Source organism: Tachyglossus aculeatus, chromosome 13 (genome assembly GCF_015852505.1).
Source record: "Tachyglossus aculeatus isolate mTacAcu1 chromosome 13, mTacAcu1.pri, whole genome shotgun sequence".
Lineage (NCBI taxonomy): Eukaryota > Metazoa > Chordata > Mammalia > Monotremata > Tachyglossidae > Tachyglossus > Tachyglossus aculeatus.
Genome location: NC_052078.1, coordinates 14,141,329 through 14,165,747, shown reverse-complemented (window position 1 = coordinate 14,165,747; position 24,419 = coordinate 14,141,329). Strand labels below are relative to the sequence as shown.

Genomic DNA, 24,419 nt, shown 5'->3' with positions numbered 1-24,419 from the left:
CATTGATTTAAATAGAAAGAAGTTCTATCAGAAGCAGCATGACCTAGTAGAAAGAGCCTGGGCCTGGGATTTAGAAGGCCTGGGTACTAATCCTGGATCCACCACATGTCTGCCATGTGACCTTAGGCATGTCACTTAATTTCTCAGTGCCTCAATTCTCTCATCTTTAAAATGGGAGTTAGAGTCCTGTTCTCTCTCCTACTTAGACTGTGAGGCCTGTGTGGGATCTGATTATCTTGTATCGACTATTTGTTTGGCTCATAGTGAGCGCTTAACAAATACCACTGTTATTTACATCCAACCCAAATGGATTTGTGCTGAACTAGGTATTTGATTCTTAGTGATCTTGACTGCGTCTCCCAGAACTCGAAACAATGAGAGACTTGGTCCATAAAATTTCTCCTAAACTGGAATGAGTTTTTGTAACAGTAGGTGTTGAAGGCCTGATTCTTTATCCTTTCTCAGTCTTTATTAAAAAAGTGCTCTCTCTTCTGAAACCATACCAAAGAGCCTAATACCAAAATAACTGATATAGTTCCTGAATTTATAAACCACATGAGTGTTGTTTCAACTTTTTCTGCTTCCTGTGGTCCCAGAAAACAGTGCACATAACAGATATTTTCACCAGGCTCTTATTAATGCTTGTCAGTGGCTGCTTAACAGGTGAAATTAGTGCTAAGTGCATTTTACACATATTTGGGGATAGTTCTGAAATCCCAGACATATCTCTGAGAGGATGAGAAGTTGGATGGAGGTTGTTTTTTGTTGTTTTTTTAATGCAGTTTTTGGAGCCTGTACTGATAGATTTTAAAAAGTTTGTTTAATCCTAATTTCTTTTAGAATCTTTTTTTAACTAATTCAAGTTTGTTTTGGGTGATGTTCAGTTTTGTGTAACAGACATTGTTTTTGTTCCATGTTATTTCCTAGCATCCGCCGGGACAAATAAGAAGGAAGTACAGTTCCTGCTCCACTATTTTCCTAGATGATAGCACAGTCAGTCAACCGAACCTCAAGTATACAATTAAGTGGTGGGTGGCGCTCAACTTTTTTATCTAACTGGATGTTTTGGTGCTTTTGATTGATGCCTAAGCAAAGCCTGATTAAAGTAATTGTTGGAGTCTTCAGTAGATCTATCAGACATATTTGCAGTCAATCGTATTTACTGAGCACTTATTGTGCAGAGCACTGTACTAAGTGCTTGGGGGCCCAATATAGCTTTCCATTGTTAATGAGAAGGCAAACCAGAATGTGTTTATTTGCAAGTCATACTAAACCAAGAGCAGTATTATTGTATATGGTCAGTACCCACTCGGTGCAGAGCTCTCTAATAGATGTGTGGGAAGTAAGCAGTCAGTAAATAGTATTGAATGAATGAGTGAACTTGTGAAAATAGAAATGACTTCAGGAAGTAGAGTTTGTATTTCTCAGCTATGAATAAATACTATTGACACATATTAGTTTTCAGTCCACTAAAATCTGGAGTTAACTGCTTTTGTAATTCTAGGCGTACATACAGAAAATCTCCAGATTTCTGGACTTCATTGATAGAATTCAGAAATCCCTGTTTGCTCGTGTCCTCTGATAAAAAGCTTATACAGTTTGGGGATTTTCTCCTGAAATGTGATATGTAGTTTATAAAATGATTAAAATTTCATAGCATTTCAGGAGCAGAATGGGGAAAATTGGAGAGATTACCAAAATTGATTAATTGATTTAATAGTAAAAAAAATGTGTAAAGGACAGTGGGTTATGTTTTCCTAATCATATTAACACAACTGCTTAATTCACTGAAAGGCCCCAGTGAATGTGTCAAATGTTGGAGGGTAGCACTAGGGCTGGGGGAGTTTAGAGATATAAGCACAAGAGAGCCTTTTGGGTTTTCCAAGGAAATAATTGTTTAATCATGATTTACCTACTTCATTTTCTAGTTCAGGATCATGCTGTAGAAAGTGCAATTCACATGATTTTTTCCCCTTTTACTAAAATTTAAGTATTCATCATGATACTAAAGCGTCATATAAGATCAAAGATTATATTAGGAAACACTAACTTTATGTTTTGTTTTACAGTGTAGCTCTTGCAATATATTACCACATCAAAAACAGGTATGTGGATAATGAATTTTTCTGATAGTCTTGGAAATGATATTTGTCTCTTTCCTTGTTCTCTTCCCTTCCTCTTCATTTCATGTTTTCACAGAAAATTTGATCTAATCTGACCTCTTGAGGTGGGCAAGGGATGAATTAGGTGTGAAAGGTGGTTAAAGATGATCAAATACAGAAAAAGTCCATGGCGTTATTCATACGCTTCCTCCCTCTGTAATATTTTCTGGAACCTTATTTTCAGAGACCCTCTGAGATGTGCATGCACACACACAAAATCTTTTTTGAAGTTTCACTGCTCATTCTTTAAATTCAAAATCAGATCCTTGAAATAATTTTAAATATTGTGCAAGGAAATCTAGATAATTTTCTGGGAAATTATTTAACTTTTCTGAATCAGCTAATCAATCATATTCATTGAGCACTTACTATTTGCAGAGCACTACACTAAGCGTTTGGGAGATACAATACAACAGAATTAGCGGAAACGTTCACGGCCCGTAAAGATCAGGAAACTATAGCTGGGAGTATATTTCACATAATTGAGTGGCTTTGCAATAGTCACATTCTGAGGTCAAACAGGAAATTTTAGAATTTAGAATTTAAGAACATATAAGGAAGAGAGCATCACATGGTTCCTCCAGGCGGGATATTCGGTTGCCACAGTTAGAGACAGAATCCTGGATTAGGTGAACCATTGGTCTTAATCCAGTGTGGGCATTACTTATGTTCTTAGAGGACACCAAGCATTTTCGTCAAGACCCACGATTAAGCACCTATTAAAAATCTTGCTCTTCTACATAGCATTTTAATTTAACCAGAGCCATTAGGCCCTTGAAAAACATGACCATTTACTGGTGCTGGATACAAATCAAAGTACATATATTATGCTTTGAAAATGATTGAAAAAAGTGTTAGGGCTCTGTTCTGACCCCAGCATGTTTTACCTACAGTGTAACACCCTTGCTCTGCCCCATGATTTAGTGGTGAAAACCTGGGACAAGATTCAAAGAAGAAAGGATAGAAAGTTCAGTTTCAAAATGAACTGTTGTTAACGTTTCGTGATTAATCTGCACATTGGAAATGGTAGGTCTCCTGGGGAAGAGGAGGCCTGTCTGTCCGACCCAGTTTTAGCCTGATAAAGTGCATTGCCTGAAAACTTGGAGCTGTAGACAGACCCACTGGCTTTGATAAAGATCATGCCATTTGAAGTGGAGTACAAACCCATGGAAGGAGGTGAAAGCATGAGTTCTAAAGTCTGCCAGCTTCTCATAGGATTCTGCTGCCAGATATTTTATACTTTCCAGCTCTTAATCCCCATCCTGTGAAGCAGCGTGACCTAATGGAAATGGCATGGGCCCGAGGATCTGGATTCTAACCCTGCCTCTGCCACTTGGTTGCTGTGTGACCTTGGGCAAGTCACTTAACTTTTCTGTGCCTCAGTTTCTTCATCTGTATAATGGGGGTTCGGGCCTACTCTCCCTCTCTTCTAGACTGAGAGCCTCATCCGGGCCAGGGACTGGATCCGACTTGATTAATTTCTATCTGCCACAGTGCTAAGTACAGTGTGTGGCACATAGTAAGTGCTTAACATACCTTAATAATAATCATCATCGTTATCCAAATTTCTCAGTTAGACCTCTTTCCTCTGTTTGTCAGGGTTAATGTTGATTAAAGTTTTCCCCGTAGAGTTTCTAAATGGTTTATCAGAGGCTTTCCACACTGCCGTAGGACATTTTCCAAGTCTAGTTGGAAACACTGGGCCCGTGAAAATCAAGCACAGCTAAAGTTCAAGGAAATGGTGAGGTCTAATTGGAGTCTGTCACCCTGGGACACTTCCTAGAAACCGGCTCTGAGGTTTTTATCATGTCAGAGGAACTGCAGATTCCTTCAAGGACCTTTGAATGTTGAGGTCATCTCCGAAATGAGCCACAGGGTAACCGTTTCCTCCCTCTTCTCTCAGACCATCGCACTAGCACACCTAATCCCCCGCCTTGTTCTTTCCAAATCAGCACATCCTAATGATAAACGAATCTTGGTTAGATACGTCTGTAGGGTAGAGGCTCCTATTTTGAAAGGCTAATGGTACAGCCCTAATTAATACCAGATGGCCTCTTTCCTTTTATTTTTCTTTACTGTTCTAAGTGAATAATTCACTCATAGAGAAGAAATTGCCCTGTTTTTCTTTGGAGTCGACATTCATGATACTGAATGTAATAAACGCGCCCTCTGCTGTGTGAAAAGCAGAAGCTGTTTTGGAAGAGCAGAATGTAGAAATGTAATCGGTGCTACCTTCATTTTAAAAACTGTGAAAACTTGCCAGTTTGAAAAGAAAAGCACCACATTATTTTAGAAGACAAGTTAGCAGGCCATTATTTCTCGGTATTTTCGTAACACATTGTGCATTGCATATCATTTTTCATTATGAGAAGCCAAGATTAAAAATCTGATTTAGGTTGTGAATTATATGAGGAGAATCTCAGACGATTTTCTAATTCACTTCACAAAGTTCATGACTCCAACACAGGTACTCAGTAAACGCTGTCGATTGACTAACTGATGGATGTTTGTTAATGTCCTAATTTGGCTCATTCACTAAGCCCAGGTTCTGCTGAAGTGATTTGAACAGCACTTGGCATCTGCGCGCAACAGTGACCAGAGAACAAAAGTACTGTAGAGAAAATCTACTGAGTTCTAGTTGCTATTGGGACAGTGGAACTTTATAAAATATGAAACATTTCTCTGGGCTTATCAAAAATAGTTTCAAATTGCAATATGTAAGAAAAGAGGTGACTAATATTGTGTGGTATTTTGCTGCTCTTGAAAATTCAGATAATTTTTCATGCTTGTGTGAATGGCAGGCATTTTTTCCACATGTAAATTTCAATTTTTCTTTCCCCCCTTCCAGGGACACAGATGGAAGGATGCTCTTAGATATTTTTGATGAAAACCTTCATCCCCTTTCGGTAATCTCCTCCCCCTCTTCTTATATTTTGTGAGACTCAGCCCGGTTATTTTTCTGCCACTGTTTGGGGAAGCTCAGTGATCTGTTTGAAAATATTTCTTCCCTAGAAATCTGAAGTGCCACCCGACTATGACAAACACGACCCAGAGCAAAAACAGATTTACCGGTTTGTTCGAACGTTGTTCAGTGCTGCTCAGCTGACTGCCGAATGTGCCATTGTCACCCTGGTAAGTGTCCACTGAATGACATCAGTGCTACCCCCTGGTTCCCCCCCTCCCCCCCACCAGCTTGGCTCTTTGCCTACTGTGTGACCTGGGACAAGTCACCTGTTCTCCCTCCCCCATAGACTGTGAGCCCTGTGTGAGAGTCCTAGGTGGGGACTGTCTCTCACCTGTTCATACTGTATCTACCCCATTGCTTAGCCCAGTGTTGTCCATAGTAAGTACTTAACAACTGCTACAATTATTATTATGGAAGGAGCCAGACTCAACCCACCCTGTCATCTGCTGTTATTATTATTATCATTACTATTATGATAATAATAATGATAGTATTTGGTAAGCGCTTATTATGTGCCAAGGACTGATCTAAGCGCTGGGGTAGATATAAGGTAATCAGGTTATCCCACGTAGGGCTCACAGTCTTAATACCCATTTTACAGATGCGGTAACTGAGACACAGAGAAGTTAAGTGGCTTGCCCAAAGGCACACAATTGACAAGTGGCGGAGCCAGGATTAGAACTCACGACCTCTGACTCCCAAGCCCATGCTCTTTCCACTAAGCCACGCTGCCTGATTAAGCACTGTTCCTTAAAAAGGGATTATTAAGTTGGTGATCCCACTATTCCCACTCCCTCCGGAGAGGGATAACAGTCTGCCCTCAGCTCTGTGGGCTCTCACCTTCAACGGTGGCAGCACAAGTCTCTCTGGGAGTTTGGGTGGGGTTAAGCTAAGGGGACAGGCCAGCCTGACTCCCGAACCCCTCCTGCCCGGCTTAGCACGCCTCCCCCAGCCTGGTGGCCCCTTGCCGGTCTTCTGACCAGCTGGCCGACGGCCGGGAGCGTCTCCTGCAGTGTTGGCCCTGTGATGCCCCAGACAGGTATGGGGCTGGGCCTGAAGGTATTGGAGCCAGGAGTCCTGGCTGGGTGGCTCACCCCTCCACTGCTCAAGTTCCATTTAGCAATCAATCAGTGGTATTTATTGAGGGCTTGCAATGTGCAGAGCAATGTACTGAGCACTTGGGCGAGTACAATCTAGCCGAATTAGCAGACACATTCCCTGCCTATAATGAGTGTACAGTATAGAGGAATAATCTGAGGCTCCTGGCTATGGGAATGACAGGAGTGAGTTTCAGGAGAGGAACGTTTAGCAGAGAAAAATCAGTGCTCGAGCAAAGTGGGGCCACTGCCTCGATCAGGCTCGAAGCAATTTTTGGCTCACAAATTCTACACAAACAGGACAGACAGACAAGGAGTTCTTTACCTGTACCTAGCAGTACAAGGGATCTTGCCACCGTTTACAAAATTTCATGAAAATTGGAAGAGAAATGCTAGAGTTTTGTTTTGTTGGTTTTTTTTTTTTCTTTTAAGAAAGACTTCATTTAGCCACACCATACCCAGTTGGGTCTAATTTGAGGCTAGAGGTTTTGACCCAGCAGGGCACAGACTGAGGCACCTCCACAGTTTGTCAGGCTTACTGTATCGAGGGTTCGGGCTGCTCCCATGATAGCAGCTGTGTGTCCTCCCCTCCCCCCCTACACCCCCTCCAGGCGTCGGACCAGAAGGGTTCCATAGCGGGAGCAGAGAGCAGTACACTTCCATCAGGCCCCAGGCCAGGCCTGGATTTCGATAACCGCTTTTAAATCTGGGGCATGGATCCGAGAGAGGGAAGAATAATTACACCAGTGTCTCCTCAAGGCTCCCTATGTCCTTCTCCTCCCCCTGGGCATTCTTCTGGCGGCCCTTCTAGACAAAGCAAGCAGCAGCCTCTGGATCAGATTGCAGACGGCCCAGCCAATCTGTGGGAACCGCAGGCAGCGAGATCCCAGACCGAGGGGACAGCTGCTCCCCGCTGACATCTGGGAACTCCAAGTCAGACTCTACCGCCGTTGACAAGAACAGTTTCAAGTGTTTGAATAGTGCCAGAGTGCTCCTACCCCTACCTCCAAAGCGTGGTGCGAGTCAGGAAAACACAGCTTCTCGCTCTGACTTTGGAAGTAACAGCGAAATGGTCGCCCAAGGGGCAAGTGTTTTCTAAGCTTCCTCACACTGCAGCACTAAACCATCAACTAATGTGTATTATGTGTATTAGTAAAGTCAAGGTCTTAGTTATCTTAGGATATTAATTGTGGAATTTAAGCACTAACTATCTGCTAAACAGACACAATATAATCAGGTGGGATTTAGTCACTGTCCCACATGGGGCAGGTATTTAATACTCATTGCACAAGTTCAGTGTTCTGCTCAGAGTAAGCGCTCAGTAAATACCACTGATAGGTTGATTGTTAAATGAGGAAATTGAAGCCCAGAGAAGTCGTGCCTTGGCCGAGGTCACATAGCAGGCAGGTGGCAGAGCTAGGGTCTTCTGATTCCCAATCCTGTGTTTTTTCCACTAGGCCACACTTCCTCTCCTCATCCCACTAGGGGAAGAGCAAGCAGTAGTACTCTCTGGACATAGTGGGGCAATCAGTCAATCAATATATTGTATGCATGAGCGCCTAGTATGTGCAGATCACTGTACTAAACGCTTGGGTGAGTACAATATAACAATAGACGACACATTCCCTGCCCACAAGAAGCTCACATCTAGAGATGGGGATGCATTTCCACCTCCTCCTTGTCCCCATGCTGGGATGGGAGGATGCACAAAAGCAGCAACATGCAACGTGGGTTTTCTGGCAGCAGTTCTGGTGCCTGTGGGCCCACTCCTGCCCAGAACCTTCTCAGAAAGTCTGAAAGCACCACTGTTTCCTCTGTAGGTCTCCTCTGAAACACATGCGTCTGTATGCCTGCTCTAAATGGAGAGTAAGCGGGGAGGCAAGGAGGCACAAGGGTGTATTGTGCTGTAGGATAGAAGCCCTGAGCAGAAGAGTTCCCATTTTTTCTCTCTTTCTTAGACTTTGTGCCCCATATGGGACAGTGACAGTCATGTTACATCATCCCAGCACTTGGCAAAGTGCTCGACACATAGTGTGTGCTTAATAAATACTATTGCTACTATTATCGTTATTATTATTATTAGTAGTAATAGTAATAACTAATGGTGTTTGTTAAATGTGTACTAAATGTATTGGGCCCAACTCTTAACATTGAATGCAACATGAGTAGCTCTGATGGTAATAGTCCTTTGCTTATTATTATTCACAATAATAATGAGTTGGGCCCATTGCATTTAAGCTAGTAGTTGTAGAAGTATTTGTTGTGCATTGTGAGCTCACTGGGTGTAGTGCACTGTTTTGAGTATTTGGAAAAGCCCACCGGATGCACCAGACATGTTCCCTGTCCACAGGGAGCATAAACTTTAATGGGGGAAGACAGATATAAGACACATCTTTTCTATCAATAGGGCCCCTAATAGCCATTTTGCTTGCCTGTCTAGCTATCTCTAGTCTCTCGTCTCCTCAGGCCCGGATAGAATTTTTCAGGAAATTTGACTAAATATCCTGAAATGCTTCACTTTCTCAACTTTTAAGATGTTGGGACGGCTGTGGCCGCAGCCGTGACTCCTGGCTTGTGAGCCACAAGGAACCTGAAACTCATCCCTTCTAACCACTGTTCCGAGTTGCTCTTTATTATTGTTTTTTGCCTTTTATATTGCTTTTTCTATATAGTATTTACATGCTTACTAAATGTGTTAAACACTTACTACATGCCAGACACTGTACTTAGCTCTAGGATAGATACAGGCTAGGCAGGTTGGATCCAGTCAGTGTCCCACATGCTCCCACATGGGCTCATGGTCTTTATCCCCATTATACAGATGAGGTAATTGAGGCACAGAGAAGTTAAGTGACTTGCCGAAGGTTACATAACAGAAAAGTGGAGGAGGCAGAATTAGAACCCTAGTCTTTCTGATGCCGCATTTGAGTCTATTTCGTCATCTTCCCTCATGTGTCTGTTGTTAACTCCCCACCCCCCATTCTTAAATTGTGAGCCCCTTGGGGATTAAAAAGGTGTCTGATTTTCACCTGCGTATTTTTTTTCCCAGCAGCCTAGTGAAGTGCTTTGTTCACCATAGGTGCTTACCGAATACCATATTGACTCGATGTAATTGCCAAACCTTGACTTTTGAGGTGAAAATGTCAGTTTATTTTTTTGTACCACATAATTCTGTGCAGTGATAGCCACATGCTAGAGGAAGAGGAGCAGAAGGGTGAAAACTTGGACAGTACTGCAGGGATGGGAGAATTAATGGATGAAGTGCCTATCATATGCAGCACTTGGTAGAGCACAGTAAAAGTAAGAGAAGCAAGCTCTCGCTTCTCCCTTCCTTTCTGTTCATTGCTTTGCTCCCTTTCTGCTCACCTTGATTCCTCACTTAATAGTCCTACCCCAATTTTTGAAGTAGAAAAATTGTCAAAAAGCGAGGCGATAATATGAATAAATATGGTACTACTACTGCTGCTACTGCCGAAATTGCAACTTGAGTCGCTCTGATGATAATTCCCAAAGTCGTCTCCCCTACTAAATCCCAGGGAAGGAATTCCAGACCCCAGACTTTCCCAACAGCTGCAGGGCGCTCTACTGGTTGAAATTCCAATTTGGCAGCGCTAGCTGGCACTGACATGCTCACCCTGTTAGGTTTCCTTGACCGATGCAGGCTCCCGTTTCAGTCTGGCAGTGACACTGGAATTTCTCCCAGCTCCCCCATTTCAGAGCTCTTGCCTGTTTCAGTGGATGGATCTGAAAGGCTCATGATGCCTTCAGTTTCATTATCCTTCAGGGTCAGAAGCAAAATAAAATTGATATTTTTATGAAAAGAATGATCTTCAATCAGTGGTATTTATAAAGTGCCTACTGTGTCCAGAGGACTGTATTAAGTTCTTGGGAGAGTGCAGCACAGCATAATTAGCATCTTTAAATTACTGCCATTAAATCACACACATCTAGCCAGAGTGCTGGAGGAAGGCCAAAAAAGCCACCCCAAAACCCTACAAATTATTCTGTTGCAGTTTCAGCTTTCACCTTTATGATTTTGTTTGGAGCAGATTTTAAATTGCCTTAAACATTTAGGCAATAATCATTCTAAATTTCCTTTTTCTAAAAAAAAAAAGGCAGTATCAAATAGTTATGTAATTCTATTTTTATTATTAGCTTCTTCATGCCAATTTCATCCTGGCCCCTAAGTGGCTATTCAGGCATGCTGAAAAACCCAATTAGAAGACATATTTGAAAAGAATATCTTTGTGAACTCGTTGAGGGCAGGGAACATGTCTACTAATTTTGTTGTAATAGTACTCTCCCAAACACTTAGTACAGTGCTGTGAACACAGTAAGTGCTCAATAAATACCATTGATGATGAATGCATTGGGGCAGATCTTAGCAGAAGCCATTCCAGAGAGTGCAAAGACATGGAAAATCCAGATCCTGACTTGTGTGTGACATCACATGTATTTGCTGGTGTGCAGTGAAACATGAAGATGTCTGTTATGCATATGCCATTTTGCAGACACCCCCAACCCCCCCGCCATTCATTCATTCAGTCGTATTTATTGAGTGCTTACTGTGTGCAGAGCACTGTAGTAAGTGCTTGGGAAGTACAAGTTAGTAACATATAGAGATGGTCCCTACCCAATAGCGGGCTCACTGCCAATTCTGCCTAAATTTACCGAGACCTAGGACACTTCTCCAGAGTCATGGAAATGTCTTCCCAGCTCTCTTTCAATCAATTAATCAGTGGTATTTACTGAGTGCTAATTTTATGCCAAGCCTGTACTTAAGGCTCTTGGGAGAGAACAGTACACAGAGTTGATAGATGTGTTTCCTATCCATGAGGAACTTAAGATTCTAACACTCCAAGCCACGGAGCATGAAGGTGTGGTAAAGGGAAGCTGGGCACTTAAAATACCAGGCATAAGGATGTACAATTCCAGATCCCATTCCTCTGGGACAGAGGATAGACAGAGCATAAAACCAGGCATAGCTACCCGATTCCAAATTTGGCTAAAGTTTGGTATGGACCACAATGTGTTTCTCTCTGAAGTTTTCATTGTGGAAATCTATACGTTGTCAGTGTGTAAATAAGAGCCCTTGGCCTATTCCCACAGTTTTCTTACCCACTTATCTCAGAATCTCAGGCCTTACTTCAGTATGAAGCTCAGCAGCAACGGAGCCATTACTATGATCCGGTTAAGGAATTGCCTGGCCTTAAAACCCTCTTTAGGTAGCTATGGTCATGGGCACAGGCAATATTTGTACATGGTGTAAGAGCTATTTTTACTCTAACGTATTTGTGTATGGATCGTGTCTTACCATGGCTGCCACATGTGATGTACATTGAGCAGTAGATCTGCATCTCCCTAAAATGCAGATTTCAAGAAGGTGGAGATCGCATCATCTTGACCACTTCATTAATGCCAGGTAGAGTTTCATGTGCACCGGACACTAATTAAATAACATTTGAGGATAGAAACAATATCCGATTCCTCATCGATATTGGTAAGTGCAGTACATGTTAGTGAAATTGTGAAGGAAGGCAATAGGTTACCGTGGGCTGAAAGATTTTGTGGGTTATTATCAGAGGGGCCATTTGAAGGCCTGTCTTAGTTTCCAGTCCTGGACCGAGTGCATTCATTACAAATGGGTAGTGTCACTGAGACACTGAAAGAGCGTTGCTCAGAGTTTAGCTTGCCATTGATGTGGTGGGCTGTTACAGTACCTCAGTGACCAATACTGCTTCTGCTCAGGTGTTTTTGGTTGGCTGGCATGTGTCTAGGGCTTGTCGAGCCAGACGTTGTCAGTTTACAAGATATGACTGTAAGTTCAAGTTTTTCATCAGACCTTTCAAGTCTTTTACAAGTAAACATGCTAAGACTGTAAATTCAGTGTTTAAAGGTAATGAATTGGTCGTGATTATCATTTTCCTGACTGCTTGCCTAAAGTAGTAAAAGAAAGCTTTGACTTTACTGTGTTTCCCCAGGTATATCTTGAAAGGCTCTTAACTTACGCAGAGATAGATATCTGTCCAGCAAACTGGAAGCGAATTGTACTTGGTGCAATTCTGTTGGCATCAAAAGTTTGGGACGACCAGGCGGTATGGAATGTGGATTACTGCCAGATCCTGAAAGATATCACAGTAGAAGACATGTAAGTCAAACCATTCTATCTCAGTATGTTAGAGTCAACTTGTGTGTATAGGGAGAGCATCCCTTCTTCATGTGGTCCAGGTCATCTGCTATTCTGTTAATGCAGTGAGGGTTTTAAAAGAATAACAATTGCAGTGTTTGTTAAGTGCTTACTATGTGCCAAGCACTGCACTAAGCACTGGGGTAGATCATCATCATCATCAATCATATTTATTGAGCGCTTACTGTGTGCAGAGCACTGTACTAAGCGCTTGGGAAGTACAAATTGGGAACATATAGAGACAGTCCCTACCCAACAGTGGGCTCACAGTCTAAAAGGGGGAAAGATAAAAGGTAATCAGATGGGAAGGTGTCTCTCAGTCTAAGGGTGAGGGAAAACAGGTATTTAATACCCATTTTACAGATGAGGAAACTGAGACACAGAGGAGTTAAATGACTTACCTAAAGTCATGTAGCAGGCAAGTGGTAGAGCTGGGATTAGAACCCAAGTCTTTTGACTCCCAGAACTGTGCTGGTTCCACTGAATCATACTGCTTCTTCCTCTTGGCTGGTTATCCTACACCACAGTGCATCATCAGGAGTTCCTGACCAATCACTATCTGCCTGCTGCTCCTCCCCCCACAGAGAAAGACCTGAGGATTTGAGGAGAGACCCCATTGAGAAGGGGGTCCCAGGACTTGATTTCTCTCAGCTGGTTTCTCATCAGGCCTTCTGTGTCTTCCCTCCCAAACTCCCCAGGACCAACTCTTTCCAGCTGCTTCATTGCCAAAATAACTCCCACCCCACCACTCCTCACAATCAGGGGCCCTTGAAACTACTGCAGAACGAATGGCCTTAGTAAATTCTGTCCCAGTGGTGAGACATTTATGAAGTGATTCACCTCATTTCTCATTAAAGGGAAGTACGAATGGCATCCAGGCAGGCCCTGGGAACTCTGGTACAGAGAGGCATTTTTTGGTAGGTTGAAAATTCCCCAGCTTTATTGAAAGCATGTACTGTCGAACATTAGAGCTTCAAGGCTTTTAAGGCTGGAAATAATTTACTGCAATTTCCCAAAGTTTCTAGTTTCTGCCCTGGGAGACTCAGTCTCGGTGTGTTTTATCTGCTAACCAGCATCAGTTTATCCACAACAGTGTGTAAGTTCAAGCCACTGCTGCATCTGTTCTCCAGTAATTAGCTTACCTATTGTTTAAGGAATTTTGAAAACTTCAAATCCAGTTCATTCAAATTCCATTTTTCTGGTCCCTTGACTTAAAAATGGACAGGAATTTCCTGCAGTAATAATTTTCATCTATTTAATGCCTGGCTCCAAAAGGACATTAGGCATCAGCAGTAGAACCTTGGTCCCCTAAATCCACCTTGTACTTCCTTCACTAGATCCCACACTGTTTTAGTAAGAAAACCAAAGTTAAAACCCATTTCTGGGAAAGTTTGTTTTTAATTTTAAGTTGCATTTGTATTTCTCAAGGTAAAAGAATTTGTCACTTAAAATTTTCTTATTTTTCATGGCTTTAAGGAAGACATGATTTGATATCGTGTGCTGTCTCTGTTTACCAGTGACATTGACTCTTTTCATACTTTTGTATTTTAACTGTGTTTGTATCGTTTAGCTCAAACTCACCCTGCAGGAAAATTTGGGTAGATTTAAAATGTATTTCATGTGCTTTAGTGGATAGAACACAGGCCTGGGAGCCAGAGGAAATGGTGAGACCTAGTGGAAAGAGCACAGGACTGAGAATCAGATCTGGGTTTCATTCATTTATTCAGTCATATTTATTGAGCGGTTACTGTGTGCAGAGCACTGTACTAAGCGCTTGGGAAGTACAAGTCGGCAACATATAGAGATGGTCCCTACCCAACAACTGGCTCTCAGTCTAGAAGGGGGAGACGGACAACAAAACAAAACATGTAGACAGAACAAATAGAATTAACGCTATATCATCATCATCATCATCAATCGTATTTATTGAGCGCTTACTATGTGCAGAGCACTGTACTAAGCGCTTGGGAAGTACAAATTGGCAACATATAGAGACAGTCCCTACCCAACAGTGAGCTCACAGTCTAAAATATATGCTGTATATTTTAGCACGTAGCAGTGGGCTATATGCACATCATTAACAAAATAAATAGAATAGTAAATATGTATAAGTAAAATAGAGTAATAAATCTGTACAAATATATACAAGTGCTGTGGGGTGGGGAAGGAGGTAGGGCGCGGGGGTTGCGGGGGGAGAGGAAAAAGGGGGCTCAGTCTGGGAAGGCCTCCTGGAGGAGGTGAGCTCTCAGCAGGGCTTTGAAGGGAGGAAGAGAGCTAGCTTGGCGGATGTGTGGAGGGAGGGCATTCCAGGCCAGGGGAAGGACGACGGTGGGACAGGCAAGAACAAGGCACAGTGAAGAGGTTTGCGGTAGAGGAGCGGAGGGTGCGGGCTGGGCTGTAGAAGGAGAGAAGGGAGGTGAGGTAGGAGGCAGTTTTCTGAGTGGCCTTCTGAGATTTGGTCGGTTGAGGTGAAGTCCAACATGGGCCCGACAGCAGAGGGTGCTAAGCTACAGTTAGTTGGGCCCAGCCAGGGAACGTGGGAGGGGAACAGAGCAATAGAGATGGGGGAAGAAGAGGAGAGAGACAGAGGTATGAGGGGAAGGGGAGGAGAGAGAAAGAAACAGCATGAGAAGGTCATGAGAAATACTTTTGGCAGATTCCTCCCACCAGATCAAGCCAATTGTCCCACCAGATCAGGCCAATTGTGGACATTGCCTTTTGCATTTAAATCCCTTTGCTGCAATATTTCATTGCAGGACTAGGAAAATATTATCACTTGGTGTATCGAAGCCAACGCATTGGAAAGATTAATGGGTGCTAATGCTGGTTGTCCTTCTGAAGGGGCCGGCTCAAGGCTCCAGAGAATCCTAGTATTTAAGGAATATAGAGCAGTGAAATGTAGAAAATGCGACTCATAAATTTTATGTAGTGATTCTAAAAAGAAAAATTGCCTCAGTTTAGAAGGTTGTGGCTATGTGTTTCCTCAAAAATGCTCTCCTTCCGATAAGGTGGTAATGAAGCTGAGAAGGGATTTTTATGACTTGACCTATAGTTTCTTGTATTTTTTCCATGTTGACTGTATAAGGATTAGTGCACTATCATTTTTTTTCATTCACTCTGAGGCGCTGAAACTGCTGAGATTGTTAGCCTAAGAGTTGCTTATTATATTTATGAAAATTTCATCCTAGGCATCTTAGCTTTTCTGAAGTCAGTCCAGAATATGACTCTTTAAATTGCTAAATGAGAAAAAATTTTGTCCACTAGGGAAGGAGACCAAAAAGAAGGTTTTGCAATGTGATCTGAAAGTTCTTAAGCACAGTAAAAGAGAGGTCAAGGATAAAAGAGTTAGAGAAAAAGACATATGGGAGAATCCATAGTATTGATTTGTGGGCCATTTTGCAGAGACAAAACACAATGGAATTAAGGTCAGCTTTATTGCATTCTCTCAAGGTCATAGTACAGTGTTCTTCCCCCTTATATTAGACTGACTGAAGTAACAAGAGATCCTTGTGCAGGCCCAAACCAGGAAAATCCTTCATACCTCCAAAAGGTTTTATTGAGGATAGGGAACAGAAAGCTTTTATTAAATCAGTCTTTTGTTTTCTTAATAGCGTTTGACCAAAACTATGTTTCAAGACCAAGACGAACTAGGTTTAAATGTGATGTGATTGGGATGAACGTTATATTGGCATAGGATCTGCTGCAGATTATTATTATGATTATGATATTTGTTAAGCGCTATGTGTCAAGTGCTATTATAAGCACTGGTGTAGATACAAGTGACTCAGGTTGGATCTAGTCCCTGTCCCACATGGGAATCTCAGTCTAAGTAGGATGGAGAACAGATATTTAATCCCCATTTTACAGTTGAGGAAACTGAGGCACAGAGACAGTAAGTGACTTGCCCACAGGCACACAGCAGGCAGTTGTTAGAGCCAGGATTAGAACCCATGACCTTCTGACTCCAAGGCCGGTGCTTTATCCACTACCCCATACACAGCACCGTATTGAAGAGCTGGGAAGAAATGCAGAGGTGGGAATTAGACCCAACCCCTGGCCCTCAGATAGCTCACAACCCAAGAAAGAAGGAGAGGTGTTGCTGTAGAGTTTTTCTAAGTACGCCAGGTAATTCCCACCTCTATTCTTTCCCAGCTTTCTTAGTACAGTGAGTCCTTAGTAAATACTGTTCCTACTCCTATTAGGTAGGCCAGAGCTGGGGACATACACCCTGAAGCATTTTACTCCTCAGGGCTGGGGCTTAGCTATCCATGGAGTTCAGATGCATAGTCACAACTTTCTGTAAAGCACGATTCCCTGGGCCCTTGAGAAGAGCTCATTCCCAGGAGTTTGGCGTTTTTCACACCCAAGCAGAGATTATCCACCATCCTGTAAGCCGTCAGAGGAACAGTGGGTATTTACTTTTATTCCATTCTGTGCAGTTTTTCCAGTTTGAAGCATTTCATATTTAAAGCTCAGTGAAGAAACAGCATGAAGAGAACAAAGGCTACATGATGGGTAATTTGCAGATAGGCACCAGGTGACACCTCCAGATTATTGCCCAAGTGCCACCGGGTATACAAGCGTATCTGGCCCGTCGGTAGAGCATGTATCTGTCATTTCCATGAAGAGTACGGGGACTGCCTGATGTTTTGGTTACTGAGTTAATGGAAAATGAATCACCCTGAAGCAGTTTTCCATGGCCACCCCAATTAATCAGGCTTCATCCTTCAGGACGCTGATCAAATGGATTCCATTTTCATAGCCTTGACAGTGGTTAAGCTACAGCTCGGGAGTGCACCCAGAGTAATTTGTTAAACCATTTTTATTCTTCAGCAGACAGACTTGCTGCATGTCACAGGCTTACTATGGCAGCTAAGTGCGTTGTCTTTCTCTCATTCTGCAGGAACGAACTGGAGCGGCAGTTTCTCGAATTGCTGCAGTTCAACATCAATGTTCCTTCCAGTGTTTATGCCAAGTATTATTTCGATCTGCGTTCCCTGGCAGAAGCTAATAACTTGAGTTTTCCCTTAGAGCCCCTCAGCAGGGAAAGGGCCCATAAGCTCGAGGTAAGCTATTTACAATATGTTCATTTCAGGAGGCTATTTCAGGTGCCACTGAAATAAATGTTTGGGAGGAAATAATAATAATAGTACTTGTTAGTCACTTACTGTGTGCTAAGCACTGTTCTAAGCGCGGGGGCAGGTACAAGTTAATCAGTTTGGACACAGTCCAAACTGTGAGCCCCAAATGGGGATAAACCCAAATGGGGCTCACAGTCTTTATCCCCATTTTACAGTTGAAGTAACCGAGGCACAGAGAAGTTAAGTGACTTGCCCAAGGTCACATAGCAGACAAGTGGTGGAGCTGGGATGAGAACCCAGATCCTTCTGACTCCCAGGCCACTTGAACGCTTCCCCTGTGTACTAAGCGCTTGGGAGGATACGACTGAGTTGAGAGACATGGTCCCTGCCTACAAGGACTTAGTGCCCAAGACCATAAATTGGACCCGGGAGTTTCTCAGGTAGTATTTGACGGGGAGCAAGATATATGGTGGCCCAGGGATGGGGTACTCTGACTGTTGAAGAGAGGCTGGAACGTGTGATGCTCCTATTCCATAAGCATTTGAATTCAGCCTTGAAATCAGTAAAGCCTTCAGTCTGTTCCAGACAGCTTCAGACAAATCCACCCACTCAAGGAAGTGTCGCCACACTGTTTGGAAACGGCACCTTTGGTGCGTCAGCCGTCAGAGAAGGTCAGCCTCAATGATTGATGTAGGTCAGTTTATCATTGGCACGTCAGTAAGCACACAGAGCGCACTCGGCACACCCACAGGAGGCCGCGGGATGGGGAAACGGGAGAAAAGTCTCAGGTCTGAGCAGCTCAGGTCCAAGACATCTCAGTACACCCCAGATCAATCAGGAAGAGGGAAAAAAGAGGGAAAAAAAAGAAACGTTGTTAAAATGTTGGGGGTTTTTATTTAATGGTGAGACCATGGTAAATGTGGTTTGTAGTTGCTGAGTATGTGGCCTTGAAGTCTTTCGGGACAATTTGTGCCAAAGTGTCAGTCATGTTTTGGAAGTTGGCCTGCATCTGGACAGTGGGGAAGCCTCATTTGCCCGCCCCAAGGACAGCCTCCCCCTAGCCACCAGATATTCCCTATAGTCTTCCATATTCTGTTACTTCAGCACTTACTCCTCTCCTTGTCCACCTTTCCTTCTGTTTATTTTGGCTGTCTCCCTCGCTAGTTTGGAAGTGCTCTGAGGTCAGGGATTGTGTCTGCTAACTCTGTGTAGTCTCCCAAATGCTTAGCACAGTGCTCTGCACAGAGAAGATGCTCAATAAGTACTATTGATTATTGACTGTAGGAGGGATGAGCTGTCCATAAGAGATGGGTTTGACTCCTGCTCCCTTCCCAAATCTCTTCTTTCCCTCCTGCTGGATAGTTTAATCCCCCAGTTGACATGGGGAGAGGCTTGCTGACCTTATAGTTGTGAATATGAATAGAGAAGCAATGTGGCCTTGTGGAAGGAGCAGGGGCTTGGGAGCCAGAAGACCTGGGTTCGAATCCCAGCTCAGCCACTTGTCTGTTGTGTGACCTTGGGCAACACACTTCTATGCCTTGGTAACCTCATCTGTAAAATGGGGATTAAGACTGTGGGCCCTATGTGGGACAGGGACTGTGTCCAACCTGATTACCTTGTGTCTACCTCAGCACAAGGTAGAGTGCCTGGCACATAGTAAGCACTTAACAAATACCACAAAAAAAGAATATTCATTTCCTAGAATCACTTGGTGAGAGGGACCATAAAATACCCAGTATTCATTCATTCATTCATTCAATTATATTTATCGAGCACTTACTGTGTGCAGAGCACTGTAGTGAGCGCTTGGGAAGTACAGTTCATCAGCAAATAGAGACAGTTCCTGCCCCCAGTGAGCTCTGTATTCCTTCTCCCTACCTTTAGTCTCAACTCCTCTGAAGGCATCCTAGAAGCCTAATAGTAATAATAATAATAATAACAATAATAATGTTGGTGGTATTTGTTAAGTACTTACTATATGCCAAGGACTGAACTCAAAGTGCTGGGGTGAAATTAAGATACTCAGGTCCTAAATGGGGCTCACAGTTTAAGTAGGAGGGAGAACAGATGATGAATCTCCATTTTGCAGATGAGGGAACTGAGGCACAGAGAAGTGCTTCAGGCTTGCCCATGGTCACACAGCAGATAAGTGGTGGAGATAGGATTAGAACACAGGTCCTGTGACTCCCAAACCCATAATCTTTCCACTGTACCACATCGTTTGACTAAGCACTTCCACTCTGTGTAGTGATCAAGGTTCACATTTCCACAATTTCCCGTGTCCACAAGTTATCATATCCACCAACTCAAAGAGATGGGAAGACCAGCATAATGTCAAACCGAATTCCCATTTACAAATAATAATAATGATATCATTTATTAAGCACTTATTATTATTATTATTATTAATGCAGCATTAGTCAGAGCACTTTTCTTTAAAGCAGTAAACAACCCTCCTTGTATCCCTTTGGACACAAACCGTGGTTAAATGAATTTTCAGCTTCTGTGGGAAATGTAGGGTGTTCACAGATACCGCTATCATTTCCTATTGTAATGAGTTCTGTCAAATATAACTTGAGTGATTGGATCACAAAATGCAACCAACCACAGATACCTAAGAAATAATGTTTCATCCAACAAGTTAACGTAGACGAATCAGTCTGAGTTAAGGGATTTAAAACTTGTGCTTAATCAATTGAGTTTCTTGGTCACGATCATGATAATAATGATGCAGACCTGCAGTCTTCTCTTCTTTGTGTTGGCGTGATCAAGGTTGTTTCCTGAAAACAGATAATCCCCTTATCAAGGCCAGGGCCTTCTGGATGTAGAGCTACCTGTGGTTTAAGATGAAGTCAGAGTTATGTTGGCTGCAAAAGCTCATGTTTTCTTCTTTCTCCCCTCCTTACCTAGGCCATCTCTCGTCTTTGTGAAGATAAGTATAAGGACTTCAGAAAATCTGCAAGGAAACGGTCAGCTAGTGCTGACAATCTGACTGTGGTTCGGTGGTCTCCAGCCATCATCTCCTAACAGCGGCATGTAAGATATTCTTACAGAACAACTGTTTTCATCCATCCACTTTCTTTCTTGGTTTGGGGAAAAAAAACGTGAGACTCTTGGTTTTGGGTTTTTTATTTTGTATTCTTAGCTCCGTCAAGCTGCCTTCACACTGCCTTCCAGCGTGTGGCACACAGAAAGCAACGTTTAAATGGAAAGAGAAGTCAGTATTGTGGAAATCATAATCCCAGGCATTTTTTCCCAGCGTCACTACCAGCATCCCCTTGGTGAGGAAACGGTGACTATCACGCTGGAGGAAGAAAGAAAGAAAGGGAAAGAGAATGGTGTAGCAGCAGAAAGAATGATTGAAGCGACTCTGCCATTTTTTTCAGACACTGTGCTCTTGGAGAGGTAATGCGACCTGAAAACAAAATAGAAGAGAACCATTTGGATGTGCCCTAAGGATTCAGAGTAGCAGTGTTACATCTTAAACATCTTAAGTTATTCTGCTCAGTATTTTCTATCCTGTTTTTTGCATTCCTTCTTGCTGCTTCTTGGGTTTTGGAGGTTTTGTTTTCAGGGGTGGGGAGGGGGGATTTTTTTTTTTCTTTTGGTCCTGCAGAGCAGTGAAAACACAATTCTGTAGCTACAGTAGCTCAAACACCCGAGTAAATATTATTGGTCATTTATCCCCGTACTTTTCTCCATGAGTTTTCTTATTAGCATTACTCTTCATAAATATTATGCATATGTTATATTTCTGTAGCCTGTATCTTTATTCTCCTTTCTTTCAGCTACAACAAAATTGAACCTGCCCGTAGTGCTGAACCAAAAGTATCAAAGGAAATCATGCAGTCCTCTGTTGTTCTTTTCATTTCTTTTTTCTAATTTATAGTAACGTGTGGGTGCCGGGCCTTTCCATGTTCTTGGAGCCATTTTTTGTTTTCTGGGACAAATGGGGATATGGTTGTAAAAAATATCCCAATTGCGCGGGCCGAGAGGAAGAATTTCAGCAGAGATTATCATCTGGTGGGGATTTTTCTCATAGAATTTGATGTTTCCCTGAGTTCACTTCTTGAGAACATTTTCTGGTTGGCCCCGCTCCTCTGTTCTTTCACCTCTAGGTCCATTGTTGCAAGCAATAGCCTCAATTTTTATATGTTTACTTTAAATCCAAGTGAAGTCTGTTTGTATAAAATAAAATAAAATTTCCCAAAAAAAAGGAGGGGTGGGAATATGTTGGACTGTTCCATTAAGATCATCGAAAAGCAGAATGTTATCATACTGAGGTATTTTTCACAGGTAGATTGAATTAAAAAAGAACTCAACTTGCATTTTTCATTGTGGGTGCTTAGAGAAGTTTAAACAAAATTCAAACTGTGAAGAAGGTTCATGTTTCATGAATTAGAATTGTACTTTTTTCATTTCCTGACTCTACCTGTTTGTCCTTCTGGGATAGATAAGAATATTTTTTATCAAATAATATATCTTCATCAAAGGGTAAATTTGATCTTAAAACATCCATATATCCAATTCAATGAAGTATTTTTTGCACGTTTTCTTCGGATATGGCTAAACTTTCCTGATGAAAGAGTTGTCTGGGTTTTTCCCTTTATATGTATTGTTGTGAAGTGAATGGCAGTAGGCTTCCTGCATTTCACCTTTTCTCTGTACTGGCTAGAGAAATGTAAGGGTCTTAAATTAATTTTTTTCACTTCTTGGCTGTCCCAGGATCAGATCCCAAGCCAATAGATCGTGAACATATTCTCCACTCACAGTAAAACAGGCCTTGGCAATAAAGGCATTCAAAGGGTTAAAATTCTCCTTTGGTGGTATAATGCTGAACTGAAATTTCTATTCCCAATCTAAAGGCACTTGTGAAGCCTGTAAAAACAAACAAACAAAAAAGGTTATTGTCTAAATTTCATTTTTCACAGATTGGTCTTAAGAAAAGTATCAGTTCTTTCTCTATTGCAGTGTGCCAGTGCACTCTAATCCTGAATGCTCAAGTTGACATCTCTCTATAAAAATGGTTTTGATTTAGAGTATTTTAAAAAATGTAGAAATCACCACAGTATATTCCCAAGTACATGTACTTTAAAAAGGACGTATTTTCTTAGCTGCTGGGATTTGAATACCTCTCAAACATGAATTAGGTTTGGCCATTCTGTAAATTGTCTCATTTTATCAATCCACTTCAGGAAAAACATTCTGTTATCTCTGTAGCAGAAATATTACTTTTATTCCTTTATTTGAATGAGAGATATGAACGTTGAATTATGTAAATATCTCAATGCATCCGCTATAATTTTGTGGAGTTTATTAAACTACTTTAAAGATTGTATAGTCTATTTATTGTATGTATGTACATACAGTCTGATACTTAAAATTTAAAGTGGATTCTGTCACACCTGGCTCAGTCTTGTTTAGACTATTGAATATTGTTTTAGCCTTGTGCACTGCACTCTACCTCTGTATAGATTTTTTTTCCATATTCTTTAATTAGTACATATTCTGTGATTTACTCAGTTATGTTTCTTGCACTAAAGATTTTTTTAAATCTATGGTAAATGTAGTTTTTTTAGTTTTAGTTTTGCAGTATAAATCACTTGACGTAGTTGGATAGGGTTTTTTTTTGTTGTTTCCAGTTCCGTGTTTTTTTTTCTACATGATGACTTGCTTTTTGTTCTGGTCTGTTCTAAGTTTGCCAAAAAAAAAAAGTACAGTTCCTACTGATAACTCTAGTGACTGTAATTTGTTTGTAAGGTGATTCAATACCATACAATTAAAGCTGGATTACTATTTAGGAACACCCTGTCTTAGTGGAGTTTTTGAAACCACCTTTTGAATGAAAATTCCCTTGCAGAATAAAGAGAGGAGTTGGTCACCAGCACAAACTAGATCTGAATTCAGTGTTTTAACCTGGTTATAGTTAGATTCTGTCTAAAATAATAGTCATAGTTGAAGGGCTTTTTTTTTAAACCAAGTTGGAACCCACAGCTAGATAGTATCTTTATGTAAGCCTCCTTTTTCCTCCAAATTCAGACTTGTTTTAATGCAGTATCTAAAGATGTCATGTCTTTAAAGGGAAGCAGCATGGCTGATTGGAAAGAGCACGGGCTTTGGAGTCAGAGGTCATGGGTTCAAGTCCCGGCTCCGCCAGTTGTCAGCTGTGTGACTTTGGGCAAGTTACTTAACTTCTCTGTGCCTCAGTTCCCTCATTTCTAAAATGGGGATTAAGACTGTGAGCCCCACGTGGGACAAACTGATCACCTTGTAACCTCCCCAGTGCTTAGAACAGTGCTTTGCACATAGTAAGCGCTTAATAAATGCCATTATTCTTATGTGACCTGCGCCTTCCAGGTTCTCTCTGTTGGGACTTGTCTCTTGCAAGCAATTTTCCTCTCCATTTGTGTGGATGCCCTGCACTCTGAAATTCCCTCTTGGTGGTGAAGATATGGTGACCTGCTGGCTGTATGAATGGCTGCTGCCATAAGGTGGTTTGAAAGTGGTATTAATAATGAAAAAATGATTTGTTCCTTTTACCTCTTCCTTGTTTTTCTCTCTCATCTCTCTCTCTCTTTTCCTTGCTCCCTCCCCACCGTGCCCCCCGCCCCCATGACCTCTCGTTGGGGTTGGTGGCACTGGATCTTTGGTTAAAATTTTGGTTTTGCTAAATTAATACACCATCTTGTGTTCAGTTTGGACTTTTCTTCTGAGGAATCAGTGGACACTTGCCCATTAATCTTTTCACAGCTGGCGTGAAAGGTAGCTAAGGGACAGATACCGCCTCCCTCTCTTCCTTGCAGCACAACCTCCACTTTGTGTTGGACTCCATTTTTTCCCTCTTTAGTCCTCCTTAACATCCAGTCTGCCTCCCAAGTTTTCCAGGTCCCTGCCTTCGTCTTCACACTCCGACAGCTCCGTTCTGCT

General features: G+C 42.1%; 1 protein-coding gene across 2 annotated transcripts in view; it reads left to right on the top strand.

Annotated features, from left to right (window-relative positions):
• CCNY (cyclin Y) overlaps positions 1-23,544 on the top strand; it is a 134,395-nt gene extending 110,851 nt beyond the window's left edge. Inside the window, exons 4-11 of one of the 2 annotated variants that reach the window (XM_038755783.1) lie at positions 928-1,028; positions 2,070-2,105; positions 5,011-5,068; positions 5,175-5,294; positions 12,206-12,372; positions 17,315-17,477; positions 20,403-20,528; positions 20,752-23,544. In XM_038755783.1, coding sequence (XP_038611711.1) covers positions 928-1,028; positions 2,070-2,105; positions 5,011-5,068; positions 5,175-5,294; positions 12,206-12,372; positions 17,315-17,477; positions 20,403-20,519 — 762 coding nt within the window. In that variant the 3' untranslated portion in view covers positions 20,520-20,528; positions 20,752-23,544. Of the gene's footprint in view, positions 1-927; positions 1,029-2,069; positions 2,106-5,010; positions 5,069-5,174; positions 5,295-12,205; positions 12,373-17,314; positions 17,478-20,402; positions 20,529-20,637 lie in introns of both variants that reach the window. The other variant, XM_038755782.1, reaches the window with a different exon arrangement.
• The last annotated feature ends 875 nt before the right edge of the window (positions 23,545-24,419 follow it).